Source organism: Acartia tonsa, chromosome 7, assembly GCF_053477335.1.
Source record: "Acartia tonsa isolate MP-2025a chromosome 7, ASM5347733v1, whole genome shotgun sequence".
In the NCBI taxonomy this organism is placed as follows: Eukaryota; Metazoa; Arthropoda; class Copepoda; order Calanoida; family Acartiidae; genus Acartia; species Acartia tonsa.
Genome location: NC_137266.1, coordinates 17,616,428 through 17,643,960, shown reverse-complemented (window position 1 = coordinate 17,643,960; position 27,533 = coordinate 17,616,428). Strand labels below are relative to the sequence as shown.

Below are 27,533 nucleotides of genomic sequence, written 5' to 3'. Positions count from 1 at the left end.
CCGCGGAAAGCTGTCTATAACATTATACGATAAATAACCCAGGTTCTACGAAATACCAGAAAAAAAAATCGTTTTACCAGAAAAGTGGTAAAGCTGGTCAACCTGGTAAAATATACCAGTTTCGTGGTAAATTTTACCAGCAAAAATTTTAGCCAAAAAATTAGTCAAATTTTACCATTTTTTTTGTAAAATTTGACGAAACAAAAAAACCCGTTTTTGGTGTTTTAAATAAAAAACAGCTCTTCATAATCAGTTGTAGTACTTTAAAATAATGACTTCTATACAATGAAGCCTAAATTTAAATTTTTTTTTTTTTTTTTAATTTTACCACTTTTGGAAGTTTTACCAAAAATGTGGTCAATTTTACAACTCTATTTTTCAGGTTAAGTCCGAATTTTCGGACTTAGACAAAAAAACGCAATTTGGTCAATTTTTACCAAAAAATTGGTAAAATTTGACAAGGTATTTTTTTAGGCTAAGTCCAGATTTTTGGACTTTGCCAAAAAAAATGAACTTGGTAAAATTTGACCAACTTTTTGGTAAAAATTGACAAGGTAAATTTTTAGGCTAAGTCCAAATTTTTGGACTTTGCCAAAAAAAAAAACTTTGTAAAATTTGACCAACTTTTTGGTAAAAATTGACAAGGTAAATTTTTAGGCTAAGTCCAGATTTTTGGACTTTGCCAAAAAAAAAAACTTGGTAAAATTTGACCAACTTTTTGGTAAAAATTGACAAGGTAAATTTTTAGGCTAAGTCCAAATTTTTGGACTTTAACAAAAAAAAAAACTTGGTAAAATTTGACCAACTTTTTGGTAAAAATTTTTACTTTTTATTGAATTTTTTCGCATAAAAGAAGCTAACTTTTTTTTAAAACCTTGAAAATTATTTCATCATTTCTTTTAAAACATCCTCCCGCATCATCAAAAATATATCAAATTTAATATTTACTTATTTGAGCTAGCTTCATACGAATTAAAATTAAAAGAAAAAAAATCCAGGGTGTGTTTACGCAGATGTGCCGTGTGCATTTGAATTTATCGACTTTTCATCTTTAATATAAATATAAGCTTTCGTATATTCCCCTGAATGTTTCTAAAAGAAAGACAGAGATTTCGAATTATAGAGTAATTAATTTCGCTACAAAACTTATTTTTTAAGTTTTGAAATTTATGGCACCTCTGTGCGCGCATGCGCACTATGGATAAGCTTATGATTATTTGAATATAGAGTGCCAAAAATAATTATTAGTTTTGATTCAATTTAATCAAATATTTTGAATCAAGAAGTAAATTACTACTCAATTTTCTCTAAATATTTAAATTTGTAGAATTTACAAGGAAGATTTTTTTTAAGCAAGATGTTTAAAAATGTGGCAAAATTGTGGAACAACAATGTTTCATGATTTCTATATTTATGTTGTCTTTGCCAACCGGAAATACCACCGAGATGGGTTTTTAAAAGATGAATGCCACATTTTTTCGGCGTTTTTTAGACATTGATTGATTGAACGTTGACGATAGAATTTCAAACAGAGTATATAACATAAAAATACTGAATTTTAAATTATTTTTTTAGCAATTTTTCTAATGTCTAACACAGCTCTAAAAAGATGCATTAATTAATATGCAGCAAAAATGGATTGAAGATAATCTTTTTTTTTCTATGAAGGCCGTACCATCAAAAGCGAAATAATTAAATAAATCATTGTATACTCTTTTAGATTTCGCGAATGTCGCGCTTGTTATTCATAGCTTAAAAAATGTCGAAAAAACGCGGCAATATCTTTTAAGAACCCGGCCGGAAATAGATTCTTATATGGATCATATATGGTTAACAACTATATATATATTTAAATATTTTTTTTAATATTGAATGCACTATATTTTTTTATATTCTATCGAATATATATTTTATATGTCATTACAAAACTATATTACATTTAATATTAACATTAAAAAAAAAAAACATCAATTTAAACTTTCGTAACCCTGTATTGGCTTCAGAAGAACAGTTCTACAGAAACCACGGTACACGTTTGAGCTAACCAGCATTGCTCTGCCTAGGCTTTAATTAGAAAGGCCAGGGTATTATTAGTGGTTGAAAAGTTTGTACATTATTATTACAGGTATTGTGTCTTTAAAGGGACTGTGAACGTAAATTTTTCTCATCTTAACATTATCATATTCATAATATCTCACAGATAGAGCAAAACGCGCTTTTGTTTGCTTAAAAAACGGCTTTTTCCGACGATTTTTATAAGGTACAGGGAAAGGAAGAAATTTTCGTATTATATAAAATGTCCATTAAATTGTTTTTTTGGTATTATCCTCTTAGAAATTTTTTTTTCAATATTGAAAAATTTGAAAACAAAGAGTTTCCAGTATGGCTTTGAAACCGATAAATATCCCCTGGATTAAAAATGGTTCTGGGCCATACTGAAAAATTACGTATTACAGACAATTTTCTATGAACAATAGTCTAGAAATTATATTATCAATACCAGCTTTGTTAGGCCAGTCCTTTGGCCCCTCGGGGCTAACAAAATTGCTATTGATCTGAAAATTTCTCATTTTACCAGTCGCGGAAAGCTGTCTATAATACGACGTGATAAATAAAATCAGAGACAAAAATACCATTTTTAGATAAAAAGTATACTTTATACCTACCTACACACTTAAATAAAAATAGCCTATTTATATTTAATTTGTTCTTAGATCTTTAGTTAATAGTTATCTATGCTTATCAGGGAGGACACCCTTGGAGGAAGGTTGACCCAGGCCATCTTCCAGACCCTCATTGTCACATGGATCAAGGCTAATCTCTATGTTGTTGTGTCCTGTGAACTTTGGGATCAGTTTCTAGAGGTAATGTTAGCTATACTATAATTAAGATAACCTGCAGAAATAGATATTTTATTACTTGGATGTTACACTAGATTTTTATTTTCTCTAATAAAGTAAAACTCCCAGTGGGCTAAAATGACGATAACCCTAATTCGCCCCCTTTACTCCATTCCGTCCCGTCCTACTGGATAAACAAACTGACCATTGAATGAGTTTCATGTTAGCAACCTAAATTGACTTCAATTTTTCCACTGTCATCAATATCCACGTATATTCTATATCCATTCCATAATGTTTTATTTGTTCTACAGTACAGGAATCAGATCTATTTGCCAATCGTCCTAAAGACAACCAATGGTTGATTGTACGTCAAGCTTTTAATTTTAAGAGGGATAAAATGAGGGATTTCAAAGGTTTGAGGTTGGTAATCTAATATATTTTTTTTTAATTTTGAAGGGAAACAAATAAGGGGTTTTACGGGTTGAGTGGAGTTAACACCCTTTAAGCCCCACCCTTTAAAATCTGTATCAAGAATTAAAAATGAAGTTTGGGGACGAATTTTTGCTTCATTAATTTAGATGAATTATTTTTCCACCAACTTTTCTACTTGTCAAAATAAGTTCGTTTGTTTTAGGTTTTGAGTGGACTAACTTTATGGGAAGAATTAATCCGGGAGTGGTTTAAGACTATGGAAACCCTTACCAGAGTGTTAGCTAGACAGGTATATTATTTTTTTAATGTTTTTTCCATTAAAGTTTATAAAAATAATCGATATATTATTACTGGGATGTTGTACCACATTTTCATTTACTCTGATAAGGAGATGCTCACAGCTGGCTAAAATAAAGATACCCCCCTTCTTTAAACCCAATCCTTACCCTACTACTGGTTGAACAAACTGACCAATAAACGAATTTCATGTTAGCAAGCTAAAATAACGACAATTTTTTCCCCCTGTCGTAATATCCACGTATATTCTACATTCATTAGAGTAGGTGGTATTATCCTTGCCTGCCTAGCCGCAGCGCTCGGCTCCCTAGCCTAAAACCTAACCTAACCTAAAATACTTGTTCGTCGGTAGTCGGGGGGGGGGGGGGGGGGTACAAAATTGAAAAAAATTGAAAAAAAAATTATAATTATAAAGATGTAATTTTGTTAATAATCATTAATGATGTGGATCAATTTATCGGGGATTGCCTTATCCCTTAAAATCCTTGAAGTTTTACCAACAAAATTCCGTTTGTCCCACTGTCTTATTTGAGAGCTTTACTCTCATAAACGTTATCATTGTTATTTTGTGGAAGGGAATTATGTTTTTTGTAAACGCGAAGCTTTTCTATAATTAGTGTTGGATGGCCGGTCTGTATGGACGAAACTCATAGCTATTATCATTAATTCAAGCATGTAGGAATTGTCCTATCTATTTCAAACTTGTTACCTACTGATTATTTTGGTCTAGCTAAAAAGTATAAGGTTTCTACTTTTGTCGTATTTTTTTAGTTTCATACCTATAGTTTTTGATTATAACAAATTCTTTTATTTAGATTGTAAAGAAACAAGACCTCAGATCAGCATTTGAAACATAGGGGGCAGTTGAAGAAGTAAGTTACAGAAAAGTTTCGCAGCTTATATTTATCTTTGTAGATCTGTATAATAATACAAACAATATTTTGGTTTCTTTACAACAAAATGGCTGGGTGTTGCCACCCCCTTAAAAGTCAAGGCTTGCCTTCACCTTTTCATTACTTGAATTTTTTGTTTGAAACTTTCACTACTGCTTTTAGTTAGGTTTAGGGAGATCAAGAAGGGTTTAGAATATTCCACAAGGGTAGGAGGTATTTTTAAGTTATAGGGAATTGTTTTGATTTATTTTTACCTTATTGTTATTAAACAAACTTCAGGTCTTGAAGTTATTTTTACTTCACTTTATTTTTTAAGGAAATGAACGGTACATTATATGCCGGTGAACGGCTGAGAGTGGAAATATCCCGGGGACGAGGCAGGGGACGTGGAGGCGGAGGTGATAGGGGGCGCAGTTCTTACAGAGGTAGAGGCCGGGGTGGGGGCGGGGATAGGTATGAAAGACGCAGCCCCCCACATTACTCTAGGAAAGTTTTTGTTTTAAAAAGTAAAAGTTAGAAAATCTTTAGGTAGGCCTATTTATTAAATGTAACGTTTAAAAGCAATGCATTTTTTGTAATTTCGCCATGGACTGACGTACAGTTTTGTTATAAAGTTGCTGCGCTAATAAAACAGCAGTACCTAAGATAAAAAAATTTAAAATTAATCTTCCAAAATACTTACTAAAAATCATCGAATTTTTTTTTTTCAAAATGAAAACATTTAAAAATAACAGAGGTGGCTCTAGAGGAAGGGGAGGTGATAAGGGTGGCTTTAGAGGCAGAGACCGTGGAGGGGACAGGGGTGGTTTCAGAGGACGTGGTGGCAGAGGGGGTGGTAGATCCCCTCCACCAAGGTAAAATTTTAAATTTTAAGATTAGTTTAGATATTGCTAGCGGCTGCGGCCCTAGCATTTAGGGGCTCTGTATTAAAAAGGATAGATAGGGGACAGAAATATAGTCTAAAACCATTCCGTGTCATATGAGAAGCTTTCCTACCTATAAAGGAGAACTCAATCGGTTTAGTAGTTATCGAAATCTTAAGCTAAAGACAAAGAACCTTTTTACTTTAAACAATTTAGTATATAAACAAAATATATTAGTGTAATTTCCAAATTTGCTAACTTTAAATGCCTACCATCTCTTTTATTGCTTTATTAAAGATTTTCTTATCCCTTTATATCTCTGACATTATACTGTTAGGTATTAGTTTTAGATGGACATTACAAGAATTGATTGATTAAAATAATCCTTAAATAAAAGTAACAGGATGTTTGTTTGTCTTCGTTTGTAGCGAAATATCTAGCGTACGTACACGTCTCTCCTCTACATTGAAGCTTATTGTATGTCTCGGAAAGGTTTTAATTTATACATGGATTTTTTTATAGGCCTAAGAAAAATTACCCCAAAAATTTTATTTTTTAAAAACTTTGAAAAATTAAAATTCAAGGTAGTGGGTCGGCTCTTTCCCAGCCCCCCCCCCCTCCCCACACCTTTCACATTGCAAAAAAAATGGGTGTTGTTTTTTGCTTAATGGTGTGATTGATAATTTAAATTGAAACTTGGAAGAATCTACCTATTAAGATTTAAAATAACTCTTATATGCATCATCCTATTATATAAAGCAGTAAGACTTTTTTTCTAAATAACTACTGATCCGATTGGGTTCTCTATTTTAGGTAGGCATCACATAGGTCCTGAGTTGGTTTTATTCTATTTTCTGATCATATTTAAGCCTTAAGATGGATTTTTTTTACTTTTTCTATTGAAACTAAAATAAAAAAATGTTGGGATCTATTTCAACTCACCACTAACTCAAGTGCCCCTAGAGGCCTCTAGGGGCTTAGTTACTATTGACCATACACTGTATTATCTTAGGTTGCGGCGGAAACCGGCTCCGATGCTGTACATCCTGGCTATGGATTTCTCTCCGAGAATGTCGAGTTTGCTAATCTTTGCCAGGTAAATGCAGGGAGGGAGGGGACAATGGGCTGTTAACTACACGTGTCCCCAAACTTTTATAATAACGTATTCTTATTCGTTGGCTTAACAACTTTGGGGATTAAGTGATCCCTGATTGGTTGGTACATTAAGTTGAGTGTCCAAACGTATCAACCACAAAAGGTAATCTATGTAAGGGGTAATTTTGTGTATCATCAATGGGGTTGTACATGTACAGTACATCAATTTGTCGACCATTGTCTTATCCCTTAAGATTCTTGGGTAAATGGATATATTATTACCTGGATGTTACACCAGTTTTTCATGTACTCTAATAAAGCGGTACTCACAGCGGGCTAAAATAAAGATACACCCTTATTCCTCCCTTACAACACCCCCTTACCTCCTTCTGGGTAAACGATCTGACCAATATATGAAGTCCATGTTAGGAACCTAAATTCATGACAACAAATTTCCATGATATGTCATTAATAATATCCACGTGTATTTTATATCCCTGGACAGGTAATATTTTCCATTTGACTGCAGGGAGGGAGTGGATATTAGACTGGAAGTTATACTGGTACCCAAAGTTTTATAAACACGTTAGCTCACAACTTTAAATCTTGATTGGTTCATTCAAACTAGCAGTGTCTGAACTAATCTAAGGTGTTGTTTTGTTCAATATATTTGGGGATTTATATATGTATATTTCGTTCATTATCTTGTCCACGGTCATTAGTGTGAGGAATGGGGTTGACAACACACCCCTTAAAATTAAAATTATGTAGATTCCCCCCCCCCCCCCCGTTTTTTAAAAACCTCTAAGATTACATCCCTTCCCGTAAAAACCCTGTGCACGCCACTGTACTGCTTACGTTTTTTTCTGGTTAATTTCAAGAATGTAATATTATATTAATAAGAATGATACCTACCTTTTAATTTAAATTTTTTTTTTATCAGGAGAAAGGAGTTATATTTGTTGGTCCACCGTCCACTGCCATTAGAGATATGGGTATCAAGTCTACATCTAAGGTAAATGATAGAGTAGCTACTCAGGAACTTATTTTGGTTGATTTCAAGTAGAAAAAAATAACACTCTATACTATACCGGAGTAACAGGATGTCTGTTCATTTGTCCTGTACGATCTCAATCTTCTGGTCTTCCATAATTTTCAGGGAATGTTTATGCTGTTTTTTTGGCGGGGGGGGGGGGGTATGACACCGCTTCTTGGAAAAATGACCTCGAATATTTTCATTGGTAAAAACCCTCCAACCATCCTCTTTTAAGACGAAACACAAGTAGGCTCTAGGAAAAGCAACTGTGTATTTAAAAGAAGTCTGTCGTTACAATTTTTCTAATATTTAACCTGTTTTTTAGATGATCATGGAAGCCGCTAACGTACCTGTAATCCACGGTTACCACGGAGAGGACCAGAGCCTGGACACCTTGAAGGCGGAGGCAGACAAGATCGGGTTCCCTGTTATGATGCCGAGTAGTATGGACACAGCATGTTCTTGTTAGCCAGGGATGTTGTTACTGCTTATGTTTTCCAGGTAAGCTTTCCCTTTATTTTTTCTCGTTCTGCGTTTTCAAAGATGTTTAGTTAGATAAGTTTGCTGATTTTTTTGCCACGTGTCAAGATGCCTGTAGGAAATGAATGAGGGGGGAGAGGGGGAGTCGAACCTACACACTTTTATTTTTGCTTTCAAAAGAAAAAATTTAGGTGTGAGAGTAAGGGGGGGGGGAAGTTCTGACACATTTGCGTAAACAGCGAGTATAGGCTTTATCTTTGGGACGGACGGACGGACGGACGGACAGACGGACGGACAGACATCGTTCTACTTTGTATTATAGATTAGATATTTAGTAGGGAGGGATGGGACATTGGGCTGTAAATTACACTAGCCCCCAAAGTTTTCAAATAACATTTTCTTATTCTTTGGCCTAACAACCTTGGGTACTTTTATTGATTTTTTATTGGTTGGTTCATTAAGTTGAGTGTCCTAACATTTCAATCACTTATTGTAATCTACAGAAGGGGTAACGATGTGTATCATCATTAGAGATGAACATCAATTTATCAGCCATTGTCTTATCCCTTTATATCCCTGTAATTATCTAATTAACTAATGAGCAATTTTATTCCAGGTTGAATATCAGTGATACCGAGGTCGAATGGGGCCGGTGCCCAGCAAATCCAGGAGGTTGCGCAACAGTTTTCGCGGCCAGAGCAGTAGAATCAAGAAAAATATGTTTAAGTGTTGTTTCAATCAATAAAGATAATAATGAAAACAATTTTTTTTTTATTTTTGCGTTTTGTGTACAAGCGAGGTTTTTCTATAATTAAGGTCGTTTTTTACCACTTTCTCGTGATTTTTACCACCCGTTTTTACCACAATTATTGGTAAATTTTTACCATATTTACCCTATTTCTGGTAAAATTTTACCAGTTTAGGGCAAAAATATTACCAGGTGTTGAACAGTTTTACCACTTTTTCGGTAAAATCTACCAGAAATTTGCGGTAAATTTTACCAAAAAAGTGGTAAAAATTGGTCAAAATCTGGTATAAATTTGCGTCCTAAAATGGTAATATTTTACCGGAAATCTGGTAAAATTTTACCGATAATTGTGGTAAAAATCGCTGGTAAAAAGCGTGAGAAAGTACCACCAAAAGTGTTTTTACCACGATTACGGTAAAATTTTACCACCTTTTAAATCGTATAGGCTGGTAAAATTTTACCATAAAAGTGGTAAAAACTAGGTTTTTTTATGGTATTAATTCCGTCCTGGGAACTATTACTTTTCCTATTACCTACAGACACGTCTTAAAGCTTCTTTTGATAGATTAGATTAAATATTCAAAATTATGTAAATCTTCAGGGAAAAGATGAAATTTTCATTCAAGAATAAAGCAAGGTTGACAACATACATGAGTAGCGCAGCACAAAAAAAATCATGGATTGACAAACAGGCAAAGAGAATTATAAAACAAATGTTCGCTTGTATAAATAAAAGAATGGTAGAAAATCATGTAACCTTCAAGCAAAAAAATTTATGTGGCATCTTTACAAAACAATCAGAAATACATATCTTAAATGACAGCCGAGAAAATCACATCGTCTTTGCGTTATGGACGGATATATAGAGTGATATATAGACTAGCTTTGCTACTAATTAGCATACACCACGGAATTTTTACTTATTAGAATATCTTCATTTCTATATATTTTAAATTTTAAATCAAGTTTTGATGTTAAAAATAACAAAGACGGCAACAATCATAAATATTACTTGAAGTTCCATAATCAGTAATTACCAGCATGGCTACAACACAATATGTAGATGTTACGCTTCTAAAGTAATTAAATTTGCGGTGTTGTAACCCTGCGAGGCTACTCTGTACTTAGTATAACCTAATCTAACCTAGCCTAAAGTAGCATCTAGCACCAGAAAAAATAACAATTTTTCACCCAATTATTTTTAATAATTTACAAATAATAGGATTTAAGGCGAGAGGGTTTCTGCGATCGACCTAACGCTTTGAGGGAAATCGCCATGTTTTCATAATGTTTTAATTAAAATGTGATATTGTCTTGTACATGGATTAGAGTTACAATATGAGATTACAATAATGATAGAGTGTTTGCACCCTGCAATTTACTATCCACTTGCTTTTTATTTAACAAGATAAACAAGTAAAACTCAGTAAACTATAACCATGGAACTATCAGAATAGCGTTACATGGTAATAGGTCGGTTTTGTCCTATTTTTTAGCCTGCAGTTGATATAAAAGCTATTGAAAGTGCCTGCAAAACATTGCTTAAAGATTTAAAAGCCATTAAATTCGCTAATATTTGTACCCTTTTACATATATTTAATGAGTCTAATCTAATAGTATCTTCTTTTATTACAATATTATTTGATATAATACATTAATATCTATTCGTTCCACACTTTTCTCGTCCACAAAATAATTCTTACAAACTAGTAGTGTCCAACCTTTTAAACCAATACATTTAAACAAAAAAATTGATAATTTTGTTATAATTTTTGGGAATGTCCATCAATTTATCACCCATTATCTTATCCTTAAAGATATATAATTAACTTTTGGTGGAAATGATAACACACACAACATAATACGCAGACCCCAGAACTCATTTAATTGGCAAAAACTGTAAATTAATACCCTGAGATTATACCAAGTGTCTTTCTAAGTTTCCTAACAAATAAACAAATTTTAAACATTTGATAAATAGCTAAAATTTTAGTTTCTCGTATCTGGTTATATGATGATTGTCAGTTAATATCTTGTAAACTGTTGTATGGAAAAGACTTTACATTTTAAAATAAGTTGAATTCAACAAAATATTAGAAGTTTATTTTATTTACAATAGAAATATATGTTAAAAGAATATTATTCAAATATATGGTTTTAATAATGTGTAGTCTAATAAATGTTCTATTTTTTGTGTGCTTCATTAATATCTAAAAGCCTCTATGATTCTAAGATACAAATTGCAAAGTTAGGGCAACTTTCAGCTCTATTTCTGCTCTTTTTAATGAAGAATTAAGTCCACAAAAGGTCTTTGTTACTTGGTGAGTGAGTGTGTGTGTATTAAAAGGGAGGAAGGGTACATTCGACTTTAAATTTAAATAGAAACTCAAATTTATTTTAAACCTATTCTCTCATTGCTTGAATACTTTCATCAAAACTTGGTATAATTTAGCAGTATCCAAACTTTTCAACCAATAAATTTAACATACTGACTGAGCAATGTTTTATCAACATTGTGAATGTATATCAATCCATGGTTCATTGTCTTATCCCTTGAGATTCCTGATGTGTAAGAGAGAGAGGGACACATAGAAAGATTAATTACAAGATTTGGTGCCAATTATTTGCCAGATTCTGAAATTCTAGACCAGACTGTATCAAGGAGTTTTATTGTATGATTAGAAAATAAAAATTCGTTGACAATACTTGCTAAAATTTAGGCTAATGTATTTTCTTATGCAGCTATGCTTTTGCTACGAAAGACAGAACATTGCACTAAAAGGTATGGAATGTAAGAATAATTAATCTTAAATCGATTATTCTAAAAAAAATTCTGACATATTACATTTGTTTTATTCAAACTCATCATTTCTCAACTTTTAATTAAACAATCTTAAAGTGACCAAGGTCATTAGTTGAAGTAGGTTTTATTTCTGGTCTTGCAGCTGCTCTTTAAAAGTACTACTTAAGGTTTTTGATAAAATTTTGCTAACAACACTGATTCCTGCTTAGATTATTCTGCTAAAAGAATATTTTTGTCTTGTTTTATTTCTTAGAAGTTTCAATTAAAAGATGTCCATGTATTTTTGTCCTGGAAAGCACTACACCAAAATGGGAATAATAGTATCAAAATATTATATAATTAAAGAATTGAATGAAACTATAGTCTAACCTTTAGTAAGTTCTATACCTTTTACTAGCAAATTCGAAAATACACTAAAACCATTCAATTATTTGAACCTAAAAAAAAGAAACTGAAACTATCCCAGAACACACGTGAAGCTTCCCTATAATGGAGAACTCAATCGATTTAGTAGTTATCGAAATCTTAAGCTACAAACAAAATAACCTTACTACTTTATGTCTGTTAGGATATCTGTTTTGAAATATTGTCATCCTTGTTTAGCTAATAACTAAGACAGAAACAAAAGCAGAAGAAAATTAGAGGATTATTAAATGTAATTATGTGTTGAAAAGAAGGACATATAACTCTCATTCACTCAAAGGACATTTAAAAATTGCCACTTTGTTATCTTTTGTTTTTCTTTCTATTTTAACATATGAAAATTTGTGTCTATAAAAAGCACTGAAAATCAACAATAGAATAGCTAACTGTTGCACAACAATTTTACTAGATCTTACATTTTACACTTTCAGTTAATGGATTTTTTAACATTAACTAATAACTGTGGACTAACAGACAGAACCTTAGATTCAGACAGAACCTTAGATTTAGACAGAACCTTAGATTCAGACAGAACCTTAGATTATGATAGCTAAACTTATTAAAGTAGCACAATAGAATCCACGGATCTTAGGGTATAAGGCAATGGACGATAAAATGTACGACCTCAATGATGAAAACTCAACCTAATGAACATACCAATTACAATCAAATAAAAGTACCCAAAATAAAAAGTGATTATAAAAGTTTGGGTACCAATGCAGTTAACAGTCAAATGTCTCCTCCATTCCTGATAATATCCCATTATGAAAGTAAAGGAACAGTTTACAAAATAAATGTATCTAAAACAACCAAACTGGGAATTGGTTAACCAGTGAATTTAGATAAAATAAAAGGGAGAAAGGGCCGATAGAAAGATAATAGATAAACAAGTATGAAATAGCAACAAGTAGCGCAAACATAATGTGCTAATTATTTTATCTTTGAAACTAAACTCTGAACAAGTAACTATTGTCAGTTTATTTAATTATATAAAAATATGGCATGATAAAGTACCTGCGCTAATTAATAAGACGGTTAATTTAGAGATAGAATGAGAGAAACGTCTACCAGAGCATTAAAACTTAAAACATAAGGGAAATTTACCAAAGAACATATATGTACATAGATTCATAGAATCTAAATCGGTTAATTAATTGATTATTATTTTTTCAAGAAGGTCAGAGCAGTTTTTTAGTCCGTGTACGTTTCCGGTCAGATCTCCAAAACAACTGAACTTTTCGACGTATTTTCACAGTAGCTTTTGATAGGTTATTATAGGTTAAGTGATTGCCCCGCAGGGATAGACAATTGGCCCCGCAAGGTTAGAGCACTCAGCACACGAAAGGGACTATACCCAAACTTTTTTATTTAGATGGAGGCATACATAATACATACTATATAAAAATGTTCTATGATGTGGTAATAAAGTAGAATATTAAACTAATCTCTTCTAAATGTATAAACAGTCTACACTGTTGTTCTAAATCTAAATTTGTCTCATACAAATAAAATATTTACCATTTACCATAGATAATCATATCAATAAAAAGTGCACAAAAAAAGCATCTAACATTTCAAATTCAAATATAATAAAAACCAATTTTGTATGCATTAATATTTTTAGTATGTCGCAAGTTTTTATTTTATAAATTGTTTTGATTTTGCTTCCACTATTTCAGCAAAAAGAGAGCATAAATTTTGTGGTCTAAAAAGAGAAAGGACGTAATGGATTCAAACAAGAAGTTATCTTATCTCAACTGATCAGTATCTAACAAGGATTGGCAGATTAAAAGTTAAGAATTTGTTGTAAAATAAAGATGACAACATGCATAAGAAGCGAAGCAAAAAAAGGAATTGGCAAATAGAGAGAGCTAGCAGATATTCAGTTGTCATAAGAAAGGAAATATAATGAGAGTGAACAAAGTAATAAAAAGCACACAAACTGTAGAGAACTGACGGACCATGCAAATCATAAATGGGATGCTCATCTGTTTCGAGAATATTCACCAAAAAAATTCAGTTGTTTATCTTAAATGGTAGCAGATAAAATCACATTTTACTGCTTAAAACTGTTATGTTTTCCTCAATATGTTATACTATACAAAATTCAAGACAAAAAATTAAATTCTCAACCTTAGTGTAAAAATTGGCCAATTACAACCATGAGAATATATGAATGAACATTGAGCATGGCCAAAACTCACAATGGCAAAAATCTATGTGATACATTTTGAGACCATGTAGGGTCTTGTTTTCTGAATGGTTATGTTTGAGATTTTATATTAATCTAAAACAGCCTTTATATTTATCAAAACCACTAAAATTGTAAGATGGTTCTAACTCTGAATTGTTTAATGACATGCATGCTTAAAGGCCTTAAAAGCAGCTGGGTATATATTTTTAATAACATTTAAATTTAATGAGATTTCAAAGTTCATATACGTGTGTTGGTATCTAGGAATTCTGTTAGTCTTTTTTTGGGTTTAGTCAAATGAAATCTAAACTTTATGCCTGCCCAGTAAATTATGATGTTTAATGAATGCGGCACCTTGAACTATGTGTTTTTATGTTTTTATCAACACATGCCTCCATATATGGGCAGCTAAACCTTAACAAGTCATACATTTCTCATACAGACTGAGATATTAATTTTTTTTTGAAAACCATTAGATCATGAGATCAAGCATAAGTGTTTCAGGTTCAGAAAGGTTTTGTCATATCTGTCAGGATGGGAGGGGACATTAGACTGTAATACACGAGTACCCAAGAATTTATAACCGCCTTATCGTATTCTATGGCTCAAAACTTTGGGTACTTTTATTGAAATTTAATAGGTTAATTGCAAACTAGACGTTAGTGGCCCACCTACAGAAGAAGCAATTTTGTTTGAAATCAAAGGGGATCTATACCAATTTATCTACCATTGTATTATCCCTGTATTTTTATACATTCGTTGATTTTTTTTACTTGTGTTATAGAATTTGCTTTCTACAATTAAATCTTAAAAATCTAATACTACATAAATAAAATTGAGTAAAGCAAAAAAGACAATTCTCAATTGGTAAATAATCCCCAAAGAATTGCAACTTTTTTAGTTGGACAACAATTTGGCTTGAAGCACCTAACAGCTAATACTTGATGGCTACAAACAAATACATAAAAAGGGTGTCTGCTGCAAACAAAGCTTTTAATGGATTCCAGATGGGTTTAACAACGCGCAGCTGCTCTACATAAATATAATTTTATACAAATTAAAACATTTTGAACTAAGAACATTCAATTATGCGTTTATTTATTCTAATTCAATTTATTTTTGATTTACATTTTCTTTACAATAAAACATATTTGAACAAAAAACATTAACCTAGATATCAAAAGAATCAAGTTTATGTTTTTGACAATATTCTTTTTACTTATAAAAAATTAAATTCAAAGCATTTATATTAAATTTAGGATAGGTTATACTTTTAAAATATTTTGTTGTAAAAAATTAAGATATCATTTAAAATGACGAATTTCAACTTCTGAATGGTCTTTTCCATGTTAGTATGAACTTAAGATGGGAAGAAAAAATGTTGAGTGGGTCCTTCACTTATTTAATTGAAATTCCTAAACCGACCAAGATACCAAAACAGTAAACAAATAAATGAAATAAGAATTGTAAGAAAATATATAGAGTACATTTTAGTATGGCAAAATAAACAAGAATAATACATTATAAATTCAATGAGTTTTTTATTATCTTTTAACCAATGATGGTTTCAAATAGGCTCGGCAGCCATACATAAACCACCTTTGTCAGTTTGAAACTCATATAACTTTGCTTAATTGTTAAATTAAGAAGGCAATCAGTTCTAATATAAGTCTTACTTTACGATTTCACATTGCTTAAGCGCGGATGCCGAGTCATATATTCATGGATAAAGGTCTACAACCTCAAAAAAACGATAAAATGTACTATAGTAGTGGTGCATGCTGCTAAATAAAGTTTGCAAAAATGTTAAATGAAACAATAAATAAGATTCACCTAGATATGTAATACAATATCATTTATTATTGTTATTTCTATACATTATATAATACACTTAATAAAAAATAATTATTATTTCTTAATCCCCGTAACTTTATTATAAAGGTAATTTATATTGTATAACCTATAAATGTGGGTTTCCAAATGCCATATGTAAAAGTAACAGGATGTCCGTCTGTCAGTGTGTCTTCATAAGAGAAATTGCTTATGCAAAACTTTTTATTCTTTTAAAACTAAAATAAAAAATAAATGATCGATCATTCTTCCCTCTTTTCTTAAAGTGTCCCTAGAGGCCTCTAGGTGCGTAACCGCTAGAAGCAAATGAAATCAGGGATATGACAATGCCTGATAAATTGATGTTCAGCCCCAATAATGATATACAAAATTACCCCTACTGTAGTATAAAATTAGTAGTTTGAACATTTAACTTAATAAACCAACTAATCAAAATTCAATAAAGTCCCCAAAGTTGTTAAGCCGACTAATAAGAAAGGGTTATTATAAAAGTTTTGGGACTGGTGTAATAAACAGCCCATTTTCCCCTCTCTTTGAGATGAAATACTATAACATTCTTTTGTATGCTGCAATAAGAAAAAGACTTATGGAACTAAGTATTTATATTACATACTACATAGTATATAATTTTATAAGCTCACCTCTTTTTCTCCCGAAATACAGGGAAAGAGAACAAATATAATTTTGAAAAATAGAACAATAAAGCATAATTTAGATGAAGTGGAGAAAAATTGTACAAAATAGTAAACATTTGTATTTAACAGATTTTGAGACAAATCCTATTAAATGAGTTTCTTAACTCATAGATATTCCTTTAATTATCTACTAGCAGCTGCTCTCCTAGTATTTACTTGCTTTGTATGCAAAGGGCAAGAAAGCTGCTGTTAGAAAAATAGCCTAAAACCTTTCCAAGACTTTAATCTAAAATTAATTAGCTTAAAACCATCACGAGACCTTTGTAAAGCGTTTCTTAAATAGAGAACCAAATCAGTTCTATAGTTATTGAGATCTTAAGCTTCTGACACGAAAAATACACTACTTTATGTAACAGGATGTATTGTAAGGCGAAGGTAACCCTAACTCTTAGACTTATAGGATTTAGCCTATTGTCAACAAATCCCTATTAATTACATTTTTGTACATATCATACATGTATAAAAATAATAATTTACTTTTCTATTTGTCCTGATTTCCATTCTTAAACTGGGGAATACAATGTGTGTTTTATAGCCTAAAAAAAGATTTATGTGGTGTGTGCCACAGTTTTTATTCACCCCTCAACACAATTTTAAGTGGCGCAGCTACTCTGTTGACAAGCTTAGTCCATCCATTAGTCTCCAAGGTTATGGGGAAATAGCAAGTGCAAGGCTATTAAATAAGATGTAAAAATTCTATTCTTCTAATTAAAAGATCATATTTACCCCTTTAATTGTATATCCTATTATAAATCTCTTAGCTTACCAAAAGAATTATATTTTGTCTACCTATGTTTTCAAATTAATCCTTAATATTATTTTCATCTAATTTTCATGTGCTTTGTCAAATTTGGATAAACTAAAACATATTCATCCTTGTTTTTGCTATATTCTCAACAAGGTTCTTTACTGTTTATAATAGAACAAGGATATATTTGTTCATAAGTTGCGGAAAAATAATAAGCTAAGAGTATTTTTTTTAAAATAATATCCAAAATCTAAATTGTTTGAATATAATGTCAATATAACAATAAATAAATCATAAGTATTAGAGGTGTTACCTTATTTTTGGCAATTTATGTTTTAATTTTTTTGATCCGTCGATAAACAAGGAAGTTCATGTCTGCCGTATCATACTTTTGCTGATTTGTTTACGGACGGACACGGATATTAAGTTATTTTTCAAGTAGCGGGTCGAACGGAAGAGATTATATACTTTCTTGGTGTAAGTAAATTTCCCAATTCTTCCCCTACTTTATTCATTGTTATTTATACACTATGGTCTAGAACTTATAGAAAACGTGCAAAAACAAAATAAACGGAATGGATAGGGCAAATAAAGACGAATTATTTTTACCCTATTCGTTTCCCCTACAATATATAAAGGATTTTTTTATAAAGTTAAACTGAAAGTAAAATAATTACATTTTCATAAACCATTATCCGAACTTTATATTATTTGATTATAAAAAAAGTAATATAATAATAAAAGGTTTTTAGGTGTATTTTATGAAATATAAGATTTTTTATATGAAATAAGTGAAAAAGAATATACAAAGGCAAAGCTAAAAGAATATTTTTGTAAGAGAATGGACATATGATGCATGTTTGATGAAATATGTAAATTAGAATAAAGTATGTATTAGGGGATCCGCTGATTTCGCCACGTTGAAATATGAAAAACCTGATTATATTTAAAATAGACACCTTAAAAACCTTACTAAAAAAGGAAATGAACTATACTTTTTGCATCAATTGGTATATTACATGAAATACTTATTTGTCTAGTTTCCAAACCCTAACGTGATAAAAGTCCGTGGTACCTCTGGGGAGTAAATCTATGTGTAATAAATGTAATCTGATCTATTAAGGATTAAAAAGGGTTAGATAATGGAATTCCTTCAGAAAAAGAAGTTGATTAAATAAGTCCCAAATTTAACTAAGTTTAGAAGGCATGTCAATAGATACGACTGAAAATTGACATGCGTCTTTAAACCGTCTACATAAATTTACTATGATTGGTTAATTTATAAATCTCATTTTGTTGCCCAATATACCAAAAATAATATCTATCTAACATATATTTTGTTAAAGAAAGTAGTTCAGTTACTTATCTCTTTTACCTAGAAACTGTAACAAGGTGGAAAAGGTTTAGGAAAGTTTGAATTAAACTATATACTTTAACACTATGTTAAAATATCTAAATACACATAATAAAATAAAATTTAAGTTTCTTTATTTCTTTTAGGGAAATATTTTATAACTAAGAATAAAACATAAATTTAATGTTTACTTTTATTTTTGTTCTAGTAAAGGTTTCTCTAAGATATCTATAATACAAAGATTTCTGTCCGTCTGTCCGTCCGTCCGTCCGTCTGAAGCTTAAGATCTCGGTAACCACTGAACCGATCGGATTCTACTCTTCAGGGAATATACCTACTGGTCCTGTGGTGGTTTTAGGCCATTTTCTTGGGGGGTGGGACACCCCAACCCCCCCCCCCCACCCCCAATAACAACAAAAATCCCTCCACATTTTTTTTTGTAGGAGATACCCTTGGTCCTTTTTTTAGAAAATTTCCTTGGTCCTTCTTATTTTTTTTTCTTACAAATTTCACCTTAACTTTTTTTATCATCTCTTGGGGCAAAGCCCCAAGAGGCTAGGGGCAAAGCCGCTTGTGATTATAAAAGGGAGTAATTTTGCCAATGAAAAAGATGAATATTATTGTTTTTGGCAGCCTTTACTTTCTAAATATTACCATACTTGTTTTTTCTTCTCCGTCTTAATATAATTAATGCCATACTATGGTTAACCTTCCTTGAAATTATTAATATCCTTTATCTTTCCCTCCCCTTTATATTTATATGTGAAAATATATATGTAAACTAAGATTCATATATTCTAAGGTTAGAAAACCAAAAATAGGCTTTGCTTTTCAGATATACTTCAGAAAAATATTTGTGCAATTAAATGGTATACTGACTAAAGAGAGAATCAACTGTATAAGGGGCTATGGCACTTACACATCCAGCAAATTTACATGTAATTATGTAATTACTGAAATATTTTCTTTGTTTCTCTATAACTCACTGTTTGTTTCTGTACGTCTGTCGGTATGGCTAAGGTAAAAGGTGATTTTGTAGAATTTTATTAAATATATAACGCTTATTATTTTGGTAAAGATTCCTAGGATTCTTTTTATCTGAAAACTATTCAAAATTAGACCATGATATGATTTAGATAACATTTTTTGTTATTTAAGTTTCTAAAGTGTAATTTATCAATATAATTATTGGTTGTTAATTAGTTTATTACAAATCTTGAGCTAAACAATCCTTGTAACAGAGTAAGAGACTTTCTTGGAAAATAATTAATCATTTGCTAACTTTGTATTATTCAAGAATAAAGAAATGTTAAATATGTGGAAATTTTGTTCTAGGACTTTTCTAATGTTCATTACATACATAACAAGGATGACAATATCCAGAAAACCAAAGTTCTAAAACAGTCGGAAAAACGAACATTAACACTTGTAAAGTGTCATAACTGAATCAGCAGAATTTATTTGTACAAGGCTGAACAAAAGTGTAAGTAAATTTGTTGCAAAACTGCTTAAATACAGGATACTGTTTAAGAATATACCTACATTTTTAGGACTTGACTATGGAGATGCTTTACTGATAACATTGTACTTTGATGTCTTAGGAATCAGTATACCAAAAATCAGATAAATAGGATAATAACATGAATAGAAAATATAAAAACATTGAATGTGTTAATAGTTATTTCTCGCATCGTATTATAAACGGCTTTCCGCGGATATAGAAAGTACTAAAAAGAAAGTGCTAAAAGAACTGGTTTTAATCTTATGATTGTACATTTCTATATTCGTAGAAAGCTGGATGTAATACGATGCTAGACATAGTTTTTTCGTATGGATGAGAACCGGTTCCTATCCACCGGATTCGAATGAATACGAGAAATAAGTTTTAAAATATTTTCATATTCCAAACGCCTTTTATTCGTGATGTTATCAAAGTTTATAGACCCACACAGAAAAGTGGAAGAAATAGGGGAGATAAATGATATAAGACAAGAGATGGTTCTATGATTTATGTTTAGAAACTAATCACAATTCAAATATTACTTTAAAGAGTATTGAATGAAGTGTTCTTAATATTTTTAGAAACCAACTCAAAGGGGAGGGGTAAAGTTAACAATAGAAGAGAAACTATTTTGGCAGAGATAACAAGAAAATAAACTTTATTAACAAAAGAATTTGGATTTCAGCAATTATAACTAAACAATATTTATATTCCCCGAAATAGTAAATTGGCTCTTAATCTATACTTAATTATTATATATAAGCTAAGCCCCTAGAGGCCTCTATTCGACCAATTTTCAACTATTTTTTTATGGAACTATTTTTTCTAGAGGCAAGTGGTTAAACTCTCCTCCAAAATATCTATAAACATTTCCAGGACCAATAAGAAGCTACATTATAAAGGAGAACCATATCGGTTCAGCGGTCAACGAGAAATAAGACAGACTGAATCAAGAAATCCTGTTACTATTAGAAAATTATTTAGTTTTTCTGGTTTAATTCCCATTATTAGGGAAGCTCTAAATTGGTTTCGGGCAGGTTTTTACCTACTTTTATAAAACACCTACAATAACATTAAAATAATATATACTTACACAATATTTGTTGTTATATATGGATCCATTCATCTGTGAACGAAGAATATCTGTTGAGGCATAGGGTGCCAGTTCGGGTCCTAACTCTGTACTTGATTTTGACCTAAATTAAATGATCCTTATTTGCCTTATTTCGTATGTCTATTTAATGTTTTAAGTTAACTTCCTGGAAAATCTAATTTCAAGTATTTAAATTGTCTGATTAGACCATTAATAATTAAGACTAAGACATAACCGCATGAAATCATGGAGAGAAGGGACATTGGTCTGTTTATTTCACTAGTGATATAGTTATTATAATAATGTTTTCTTATTCGTTGGCTCAAAACTTTCGGGACTTAATTGAACTTTGATTGATACATTAAGTTGAGCGCCAAACGTTTTAACCACTAATTGAAAACTACACAAAGAGATTTATTATTCATTTTCTTAACCCTATTAGAATGAAATATAATACAACAATATAGTCTTACCTCGAAGCTTGAGCCGCAAATGAAGCCAACTTAGCCCTGTCAATATAGGCATACTCATTTTCAGAATAGGGATCTACAGAACTGAAATAGAAATTTTTTTTTAAAGCTATTATACTTTTCAGCACAGCTAACTTTTCTCTCATCTAATTAATGCTTTTGCCATACATATGTTGCTATTTTACTTTGTAATGCTAATTAAAATAAAGCAGAAGCTTAATATAGTGCCTATAAAAAATGACGTAATACTGGCTTACCATTGGTCAATTAAAATTTATACTGACAGGCTATTTATAATTTAGTATGTGTATCGACCTATTATTGGTTATTTGTATTGTATGCCGTCATTTTTTATAGGCACTATAAAAAGCTTCGATAAAACACTTTGTAAAGCTTCTGTACTTACCCAAGAAGACGTTTATCGGAGGCATTCGACCCCTCGCCACTATCCTCTGTGCCCCACCTCCGGTCTATCCAGAGACTTTGTTCCTTGCTGGGAGGTGAGTCTGCTGCCAGGATCCTGCTGGATGTAGATTTCTCCAGGTATACCTGCAGTTTGTTTGTAATGTTTCATGTATTTTGTTTCAGGGATTTAAAGGGATAAGACAATGGTTGATAAATTGATGTATATCTCTAGTGATGATACACAAAATTACCATTTTTTATAGATTACAATTAGTGGTTGAAACGTTTGGACAAAAAACTTAATGAACCTTCCAATCAAAATCAAATAAAAGTCTCCAAAGTTGTTAAGTCAGTAATGTTCTATGAATTATAACGATTTTCAGATATTGTCTTTTTTATCTAAATAAATCTTGTTTATTAACTTAAAATAATAAAACTTAATAGAAAACTGCGTGACACATTATATTTAAAAAAAGAAAATAATAAAGACAAAAGAAAGATATAGAAATTTTTACATGAAACTTTCCTGGTGTTTAGACAATTTTCGACGGTAAAACGTGGCCATTCCAACGATTCCCGCCACACCGACCACCAAACATGCGATTACAGCGCCAAGCCAGACTGGCTCACCACCATCTGTATTAACGGCAATTCCACCGCCGCTTCCGCCAGAACCGTCAGCGCCAAGGTTGAACAAAGAGCTGTAGATCACGTTGAGATTGATATTTGTCTTTGCCGGCGGGGAAAATGGACCTTAACATATCAAAGATATTAACAAATAAATATAAAATAGTAGATTTGGTGGTAGTTTCCTCTTAATGTCTTGTCGAGCAGAAAACACCACCCCCTCATATTTAGAATGGAAAAATAATGTAGTATTTTGGTATAGAATGTAGGTAGTTTTTGTAAATATGTATTTTACTCGGATTACGTTAGGTTAGGTTGTATTGGGTTCAGGGTAGCCCTGAAGGGGATAGGCTAATAAAATACTCCCCCCCCCCCCAATTTTACTTTTCGTGCTTATAGGAAAACCTCCAAATTATGTGCAAAAAGTAGAACTTATTTAAACACAATCATACTAATTTCTAACTTTTGCTCCAAACTAGATAACACAATTGACAACTTTTTAAAATCACATTAAAATAATTTCAACAATTTGGAACGTAATCTAAACATTCTTTAATGTGTTTTTATGACCTAATAAAACTATTCCATAAAAATATTTTAGAAAATTCTTTAGTCAACATTTTTGTAATTTTAAATAACAATAAATATTTTTCTTTAGCCGTATTTAGTATTTAAATCTATAAAGAAGCTGCGCTACTAGTTTGGACGTACTTACCTAATCCAGCCTTGTTAAGGGCAGCAATTTCAATGTAGATAAACTGTAGAACATCCAAGTCAAGATCTTTGATGTCAATCCTTGCAAATGAGTCTCCTTGGTTTAGAAGATTTTTTTAGATTTTTAGTAGATTTTTTTTACAGAGATATAAAATTAATGTTATTATATTATTTACAATTTACATAGAGAGAGATATTGAACTAATGTCAGTATTGCATAAATCAACAAACCTTTCTTTTATTCCTAATTATGAGAGATCTTAAGGGAAAATACAATGTATGATAAAATGAAATACATGATGATAAACAATGCCTTCTGTGAATAAATCATTTATTGAAAATTTAAAACACTATAAGTTTTGAACCAAACAGTCAAATTCAATGAAAATACCTAAAGTTTTTCAGCCAAACTAATGAATAAAGTGATTTTAATTCTTTAGGCACCAATTTTAGGTTTTTTATGCATAAAAAATGGTGAAGATTAATTATTCGTCAATTGAAAATAGTGTAAATAAAAAACTCTTTAAAAATATTAAAAATCTAATCTATCTTTCCTGGACTAACAACAAGATTTGCAAGTTCATTTTCTGATGAATTGATTCTTATTTTGTAGCCTTCCAGTATGCCGTTGGCATGCTCAACCTATAAAATTATATGTCAATTATATAAGTGTTAGAAGCTGAGCTTCTAGCCTTCAGGGTCTCTTAGGCTCAAAACAATCACTTATTATTTTAGGACATTACTCTATACGAACTTTTATGAATATTCTATAAAAATAAATAACGGGGAAACAGTGAACATTAAATAAATCTTCCCACAGAGAAACTCTACATTTATAATTTGAACAATATTAATTTCCATTAGAGACCTACAAACCAATTCACTGAATCTAAAAATTGTAGAGTAGCTTTGCTTCTTAAAATGCTGCTTTTTAATCTAAACTAATTGGTTGGAAATTTGTTTGTTTTCCGGTCAGTTGAATCTTAGCTTCCGATTTTGTACGTATCACCCACATCCTATCTCAATATTTACTACTAGCTAAAATAGCTTCAAACTTCCAAAAAAATCCAAATTTGAAAATAGCTTTTGCAATAGTTGGGTTATCTGTCGCACAACTTCGGAAAAATGGTTAATCAATTTTCAGTTGATCAGTTTTCCCCTAGCGAGGTTTGAAGTCCGTACAACCAAAATTTTAATAAATATTTTGTACCTGTATTCCAGTCCAGTGTACAGACAGTATGCCAGCTGAGCTAACTGTGGCATTCACAATAGTTGGAGCCTGGGTAGGCAGGGCTGCCAAGGTTTTACCCAACCGGATGGCAGATGGCAGCCCGAGGACAGATTTGTAGAATGGGATTATGAACACCTCGTATTCTGTGTTTGGCTAAAATAAATTATAATCATAAGTTTTTGATATATCAAAAAGGGTAGGATATCTCTTATTATTTAAGTGATATGCTTGACATTACAGCTATTTTTTAGATCTTAAGTCTAAAGAAAGTCTAGAGGGACTTGAACCCGAAACCTTTTTTTTTGTTTTTGTTAGACTTAAAATGATAAAAAATTCAACTAACCTTCAGTCTATTTAGACTATAACTGCTAGCAGCTGCATGAAGAACTTTGACACTTGTAAACTCGAGTCTAGAATTGCCAGCTTCTCTATACCTGTTAAAATATTTAAATTTTAATGATTAAAAAAGATAATGTTGAACATAATACAAGATATGTTAAATGCTCGTAAAAAGTCAAAAGGACAATAAATTTTAGATTGCTAAACACAACGTAATAAGTTTATTTGTAACACTCTCTGTATGTCTATTTTATTGATACTATGATTATTTGGTGACACCCTGTATGACTACATATCACATTGACTACAAGTTTATTTGCTGGCAACCCTTATGTCTAAAATTAATACAAATTTTAATGATGGACACCCTGCTTGACTTCATATCATATTGATAACAAGATTTTTGGCTGGACACCCTGTATGCCTACAATTACATACTACATTGATTGCATGTTTATTTGCTAGAAATCCTGTATGACTAATTTTTTGTTGTACACCCTGTGTGACTTTACATATACAGTGTATCTAACATTATATTCATCACAAGTTTCTCAATTACAAACTTTAACTTTCCTCTCAGGGTTTGCTTTAATTTATGGCCGACAAAATCATTTTGAGATTTGCACAGAATTCAATTTTTACAATATAAATAAATGTTATTTTCAGAATAATTGCAATTTTAGATTCAGAACGTTAAAAGATCATTATAAATGAGCGTACTGGAAAAAACAAAAACTCTAAAAAATCATTTGTGCTATACAAATAATGGAACTAATATTATGCGGTCCAATTTGGTGTTTGCTTTACATAAGAAATACTCAAAGTTTATAAATTACTGGATGTAATTACTTATTTCGTAGTTTGTTTGTTCATTTACTTTTTTATTGTATTAATTTTAACTTTATATCATAAGTTTACAGTGAAAGAAGGCATGTATGTTAAAAGAAAGGACAATTATGCCCAGACCAAACCAACTAATAGTATTCAAAAAATTAAATTATGAGCAGATATGAAAACAAAATTAGGTTCACGTAAAGTTAAAGTAAAGTGTATAGCATATATATCTTTAAGTTTTTTATTAATAATTTTATTAACTTCGAACTGATAGACATAAACTACTTAAATATTACAACGCTATTCAGAATGAACAGGAGGGGAAAAGACGGAAGGTTTGCTTACCTAATATGATATCCATCCAGGTACTTGACCTGTTGGTCTGCCTGCCAGGTCACCTTCAATCCGTGCGCCGACTCCGCCCCTAAATTCCTCATTTTCACAGTTTTCTCCATTAGGGCGATCCTCGCCGATGCTAGGTCATTGTCCGTGGCTATATGATAATATTGAGAATGGTCGGGGGATACAATTTCGTTCTCGCCATTTTTATCATCGCTCCCGCCAAAATCACTCGGATCAAAGAGCATTATTTGTGAGCGTTCCAGGGCCGAGCCAGCCGTGTTGACCCCGATGCATGAGTAATGGCCGCTTATTCCGTTTTCCAGGCTGCTGGCGTTCACAAATATGAGGCTGTTGTTGCGGGCCATGTAGACAGGGCCATGGTCCATGCCAGGATGCCAGCTCACACCATCCTCCTCTCTGGTCCACATTACCTTAGGGCTGGGACTTCCAGCTACTACACAGTCCAATCTAAAAATGTTGAATATAGTTATCCTCTTGTTTTGCGTCAATTTGTGAGCTACAGGAAAATGGACAGTTTAGATTTCACATAAAAATAAAATCTTTGATCTTATTTCAAATATCTTGTCAAAAAAGTATTACCTATATGAAGTATACAATTTTGGTTGAAGATGGGCTGAAGGTTTTACAGTAATAACTGGTGGCTCCTGAAATAAAATCAAGATATAAAAAACTGATTGTTAATCATGATCTAAGTGACCATAGAAAATTACTAATGGAAAATATTTCAATATTTTTTTGTATCAATGAAAGAAGTGAAAACTATATATGCTTTTTTTCAAAAATGACCTAAAAAATAGGGGGAAAGGGAAGGGTATTAAGGGTATATACTTTTAAGTAACTTGTATACAAAGTAAACTACCTGTACAGAAAGACTGGCAGTCCAGCTGATATGACCGCCAGGATTACTGGCCTCACAGGTATAGATATCCTCGTCCTGGGGATGGATATTCATGATTGCCAGTCCTTGTCCTGCTACCTGCTTCATGTAGTCTGTCAACTCCTGATAAATAAATAAATAAGTCATGAAGCACAAAAAACATGGAATGGACAATCAGACAAAGTGAGTTATAAAGAAGATGTTCAGTTCTCAAACAAAGAAAAAAAGAAAAAAAGCATATTTTAATATCATACTTGTTTAAATCATTTATATTTATATTATCGAAACGAATTATAAGAAAAAAGATAAATTCTTTTGAAGCAT

The 27,533-nt window shown here is 31.5% G+C and overlaps 2 protein-coding genes across 5 annotated transcripts in view; one reads left to right on the top strand and one right to left on the bottom strand.

Moving 5' to 3' along the window:
* LOC145324995 (uncharacterized) overlaps window positions 1-27,533 on the bottom strand; it is a 94,020-nt gene that overhangs the window by 7,009 nt on the left and 59,478 nt on the right. The window contains exons 11-21 of the mRNA XM_080167771.1: window positions 27,192-27,332; window positions 26,912-26,976; window positions 26,315-26,779; window positions 25,140-25,230; window positions 24,776-24,949; window positions 24,122-24,207; window positions 23,567-23,664; window positions 22,754-22,977; window positions 22,226-22,371; window positions 21,823-21,903; window positions 21,350-21,452 (exon numbers count right to left, since the gene is read on the bottom strand). Of these exons, the coding sequence (XP_080023897.1) occupies window positions 21,350-21,452; window positions 21,823-21,903; window positions 22,226-22,371; window positions 22,754-22,977; window positions 23,567-23,664; window positions 24,122-24,207; window positions 24,776-24,949; window positions 25,140-25,230; window positions 26,315-26,779; window positions 26,912-26,976; window positions 27,192-27,332 (1,674 nt within the window). The remainder of the gene's footprint in view (window positions 1-21,349; window positions 21,453-21,822; window positions 21,904-22,225; window positions 22,372-22,753; window positions 22,978-23,566; window positions 23,665-24,121; window positions 24,208-24,775; window positions 24,950-25,139; window positions 25,231-26,314; window positions 26,780-26,911; window positions 26,977-27,191; window positions 27,333-27,533) is intronic.
* On the top strand, window positions 1,857-8,702 carry LOC145324996 (uncharacterized). 4 transcript variants are annotated; one of them, XM_080167775.1, is made up of 10 exons: window positions 1,857-2,027; window positions 2,747-2,864; window positions 3,478-3,564; window positions 4,388-4,444; window positions 4,782-4,951; window positions 5,200-5,319; window positions 6,341-6,424; window positions 7,367-7,438; window positions 7,785-7,960; window positions 8,556-8,702. In XM_080167775.1, the coding sequence occupies exons 5-9, from the start codon at window positions 4,785-4,787 to the stop codon at window positions 7,786-7,788; spliced, it is 447 nt and encodes a 148-aa protein (XP_080023901.1). In that variant the 5' UTR covers window positions 1,857-2,027; window positions 2,747-2,864; window positions 3,478-3,564; window positions 4,388-4,444; window positions 4,782-4,784; the 3' UTR covers window positions 7,789-7,960; window positions 8,556-8,702. The 4 variants fall into 4 exon arrangements, with proteins under 4 accessions (XP_080023901.1, XP_080023900.1, XP_080023899.1 ...); XM_080167774.1 differs by having other exon boundaries at window positions 1,875-2,125; XM_080167773.1 differs by lacking the exon at window positions 4,388-4,444 and having other exon boundaries at window positions 1,875-2,027.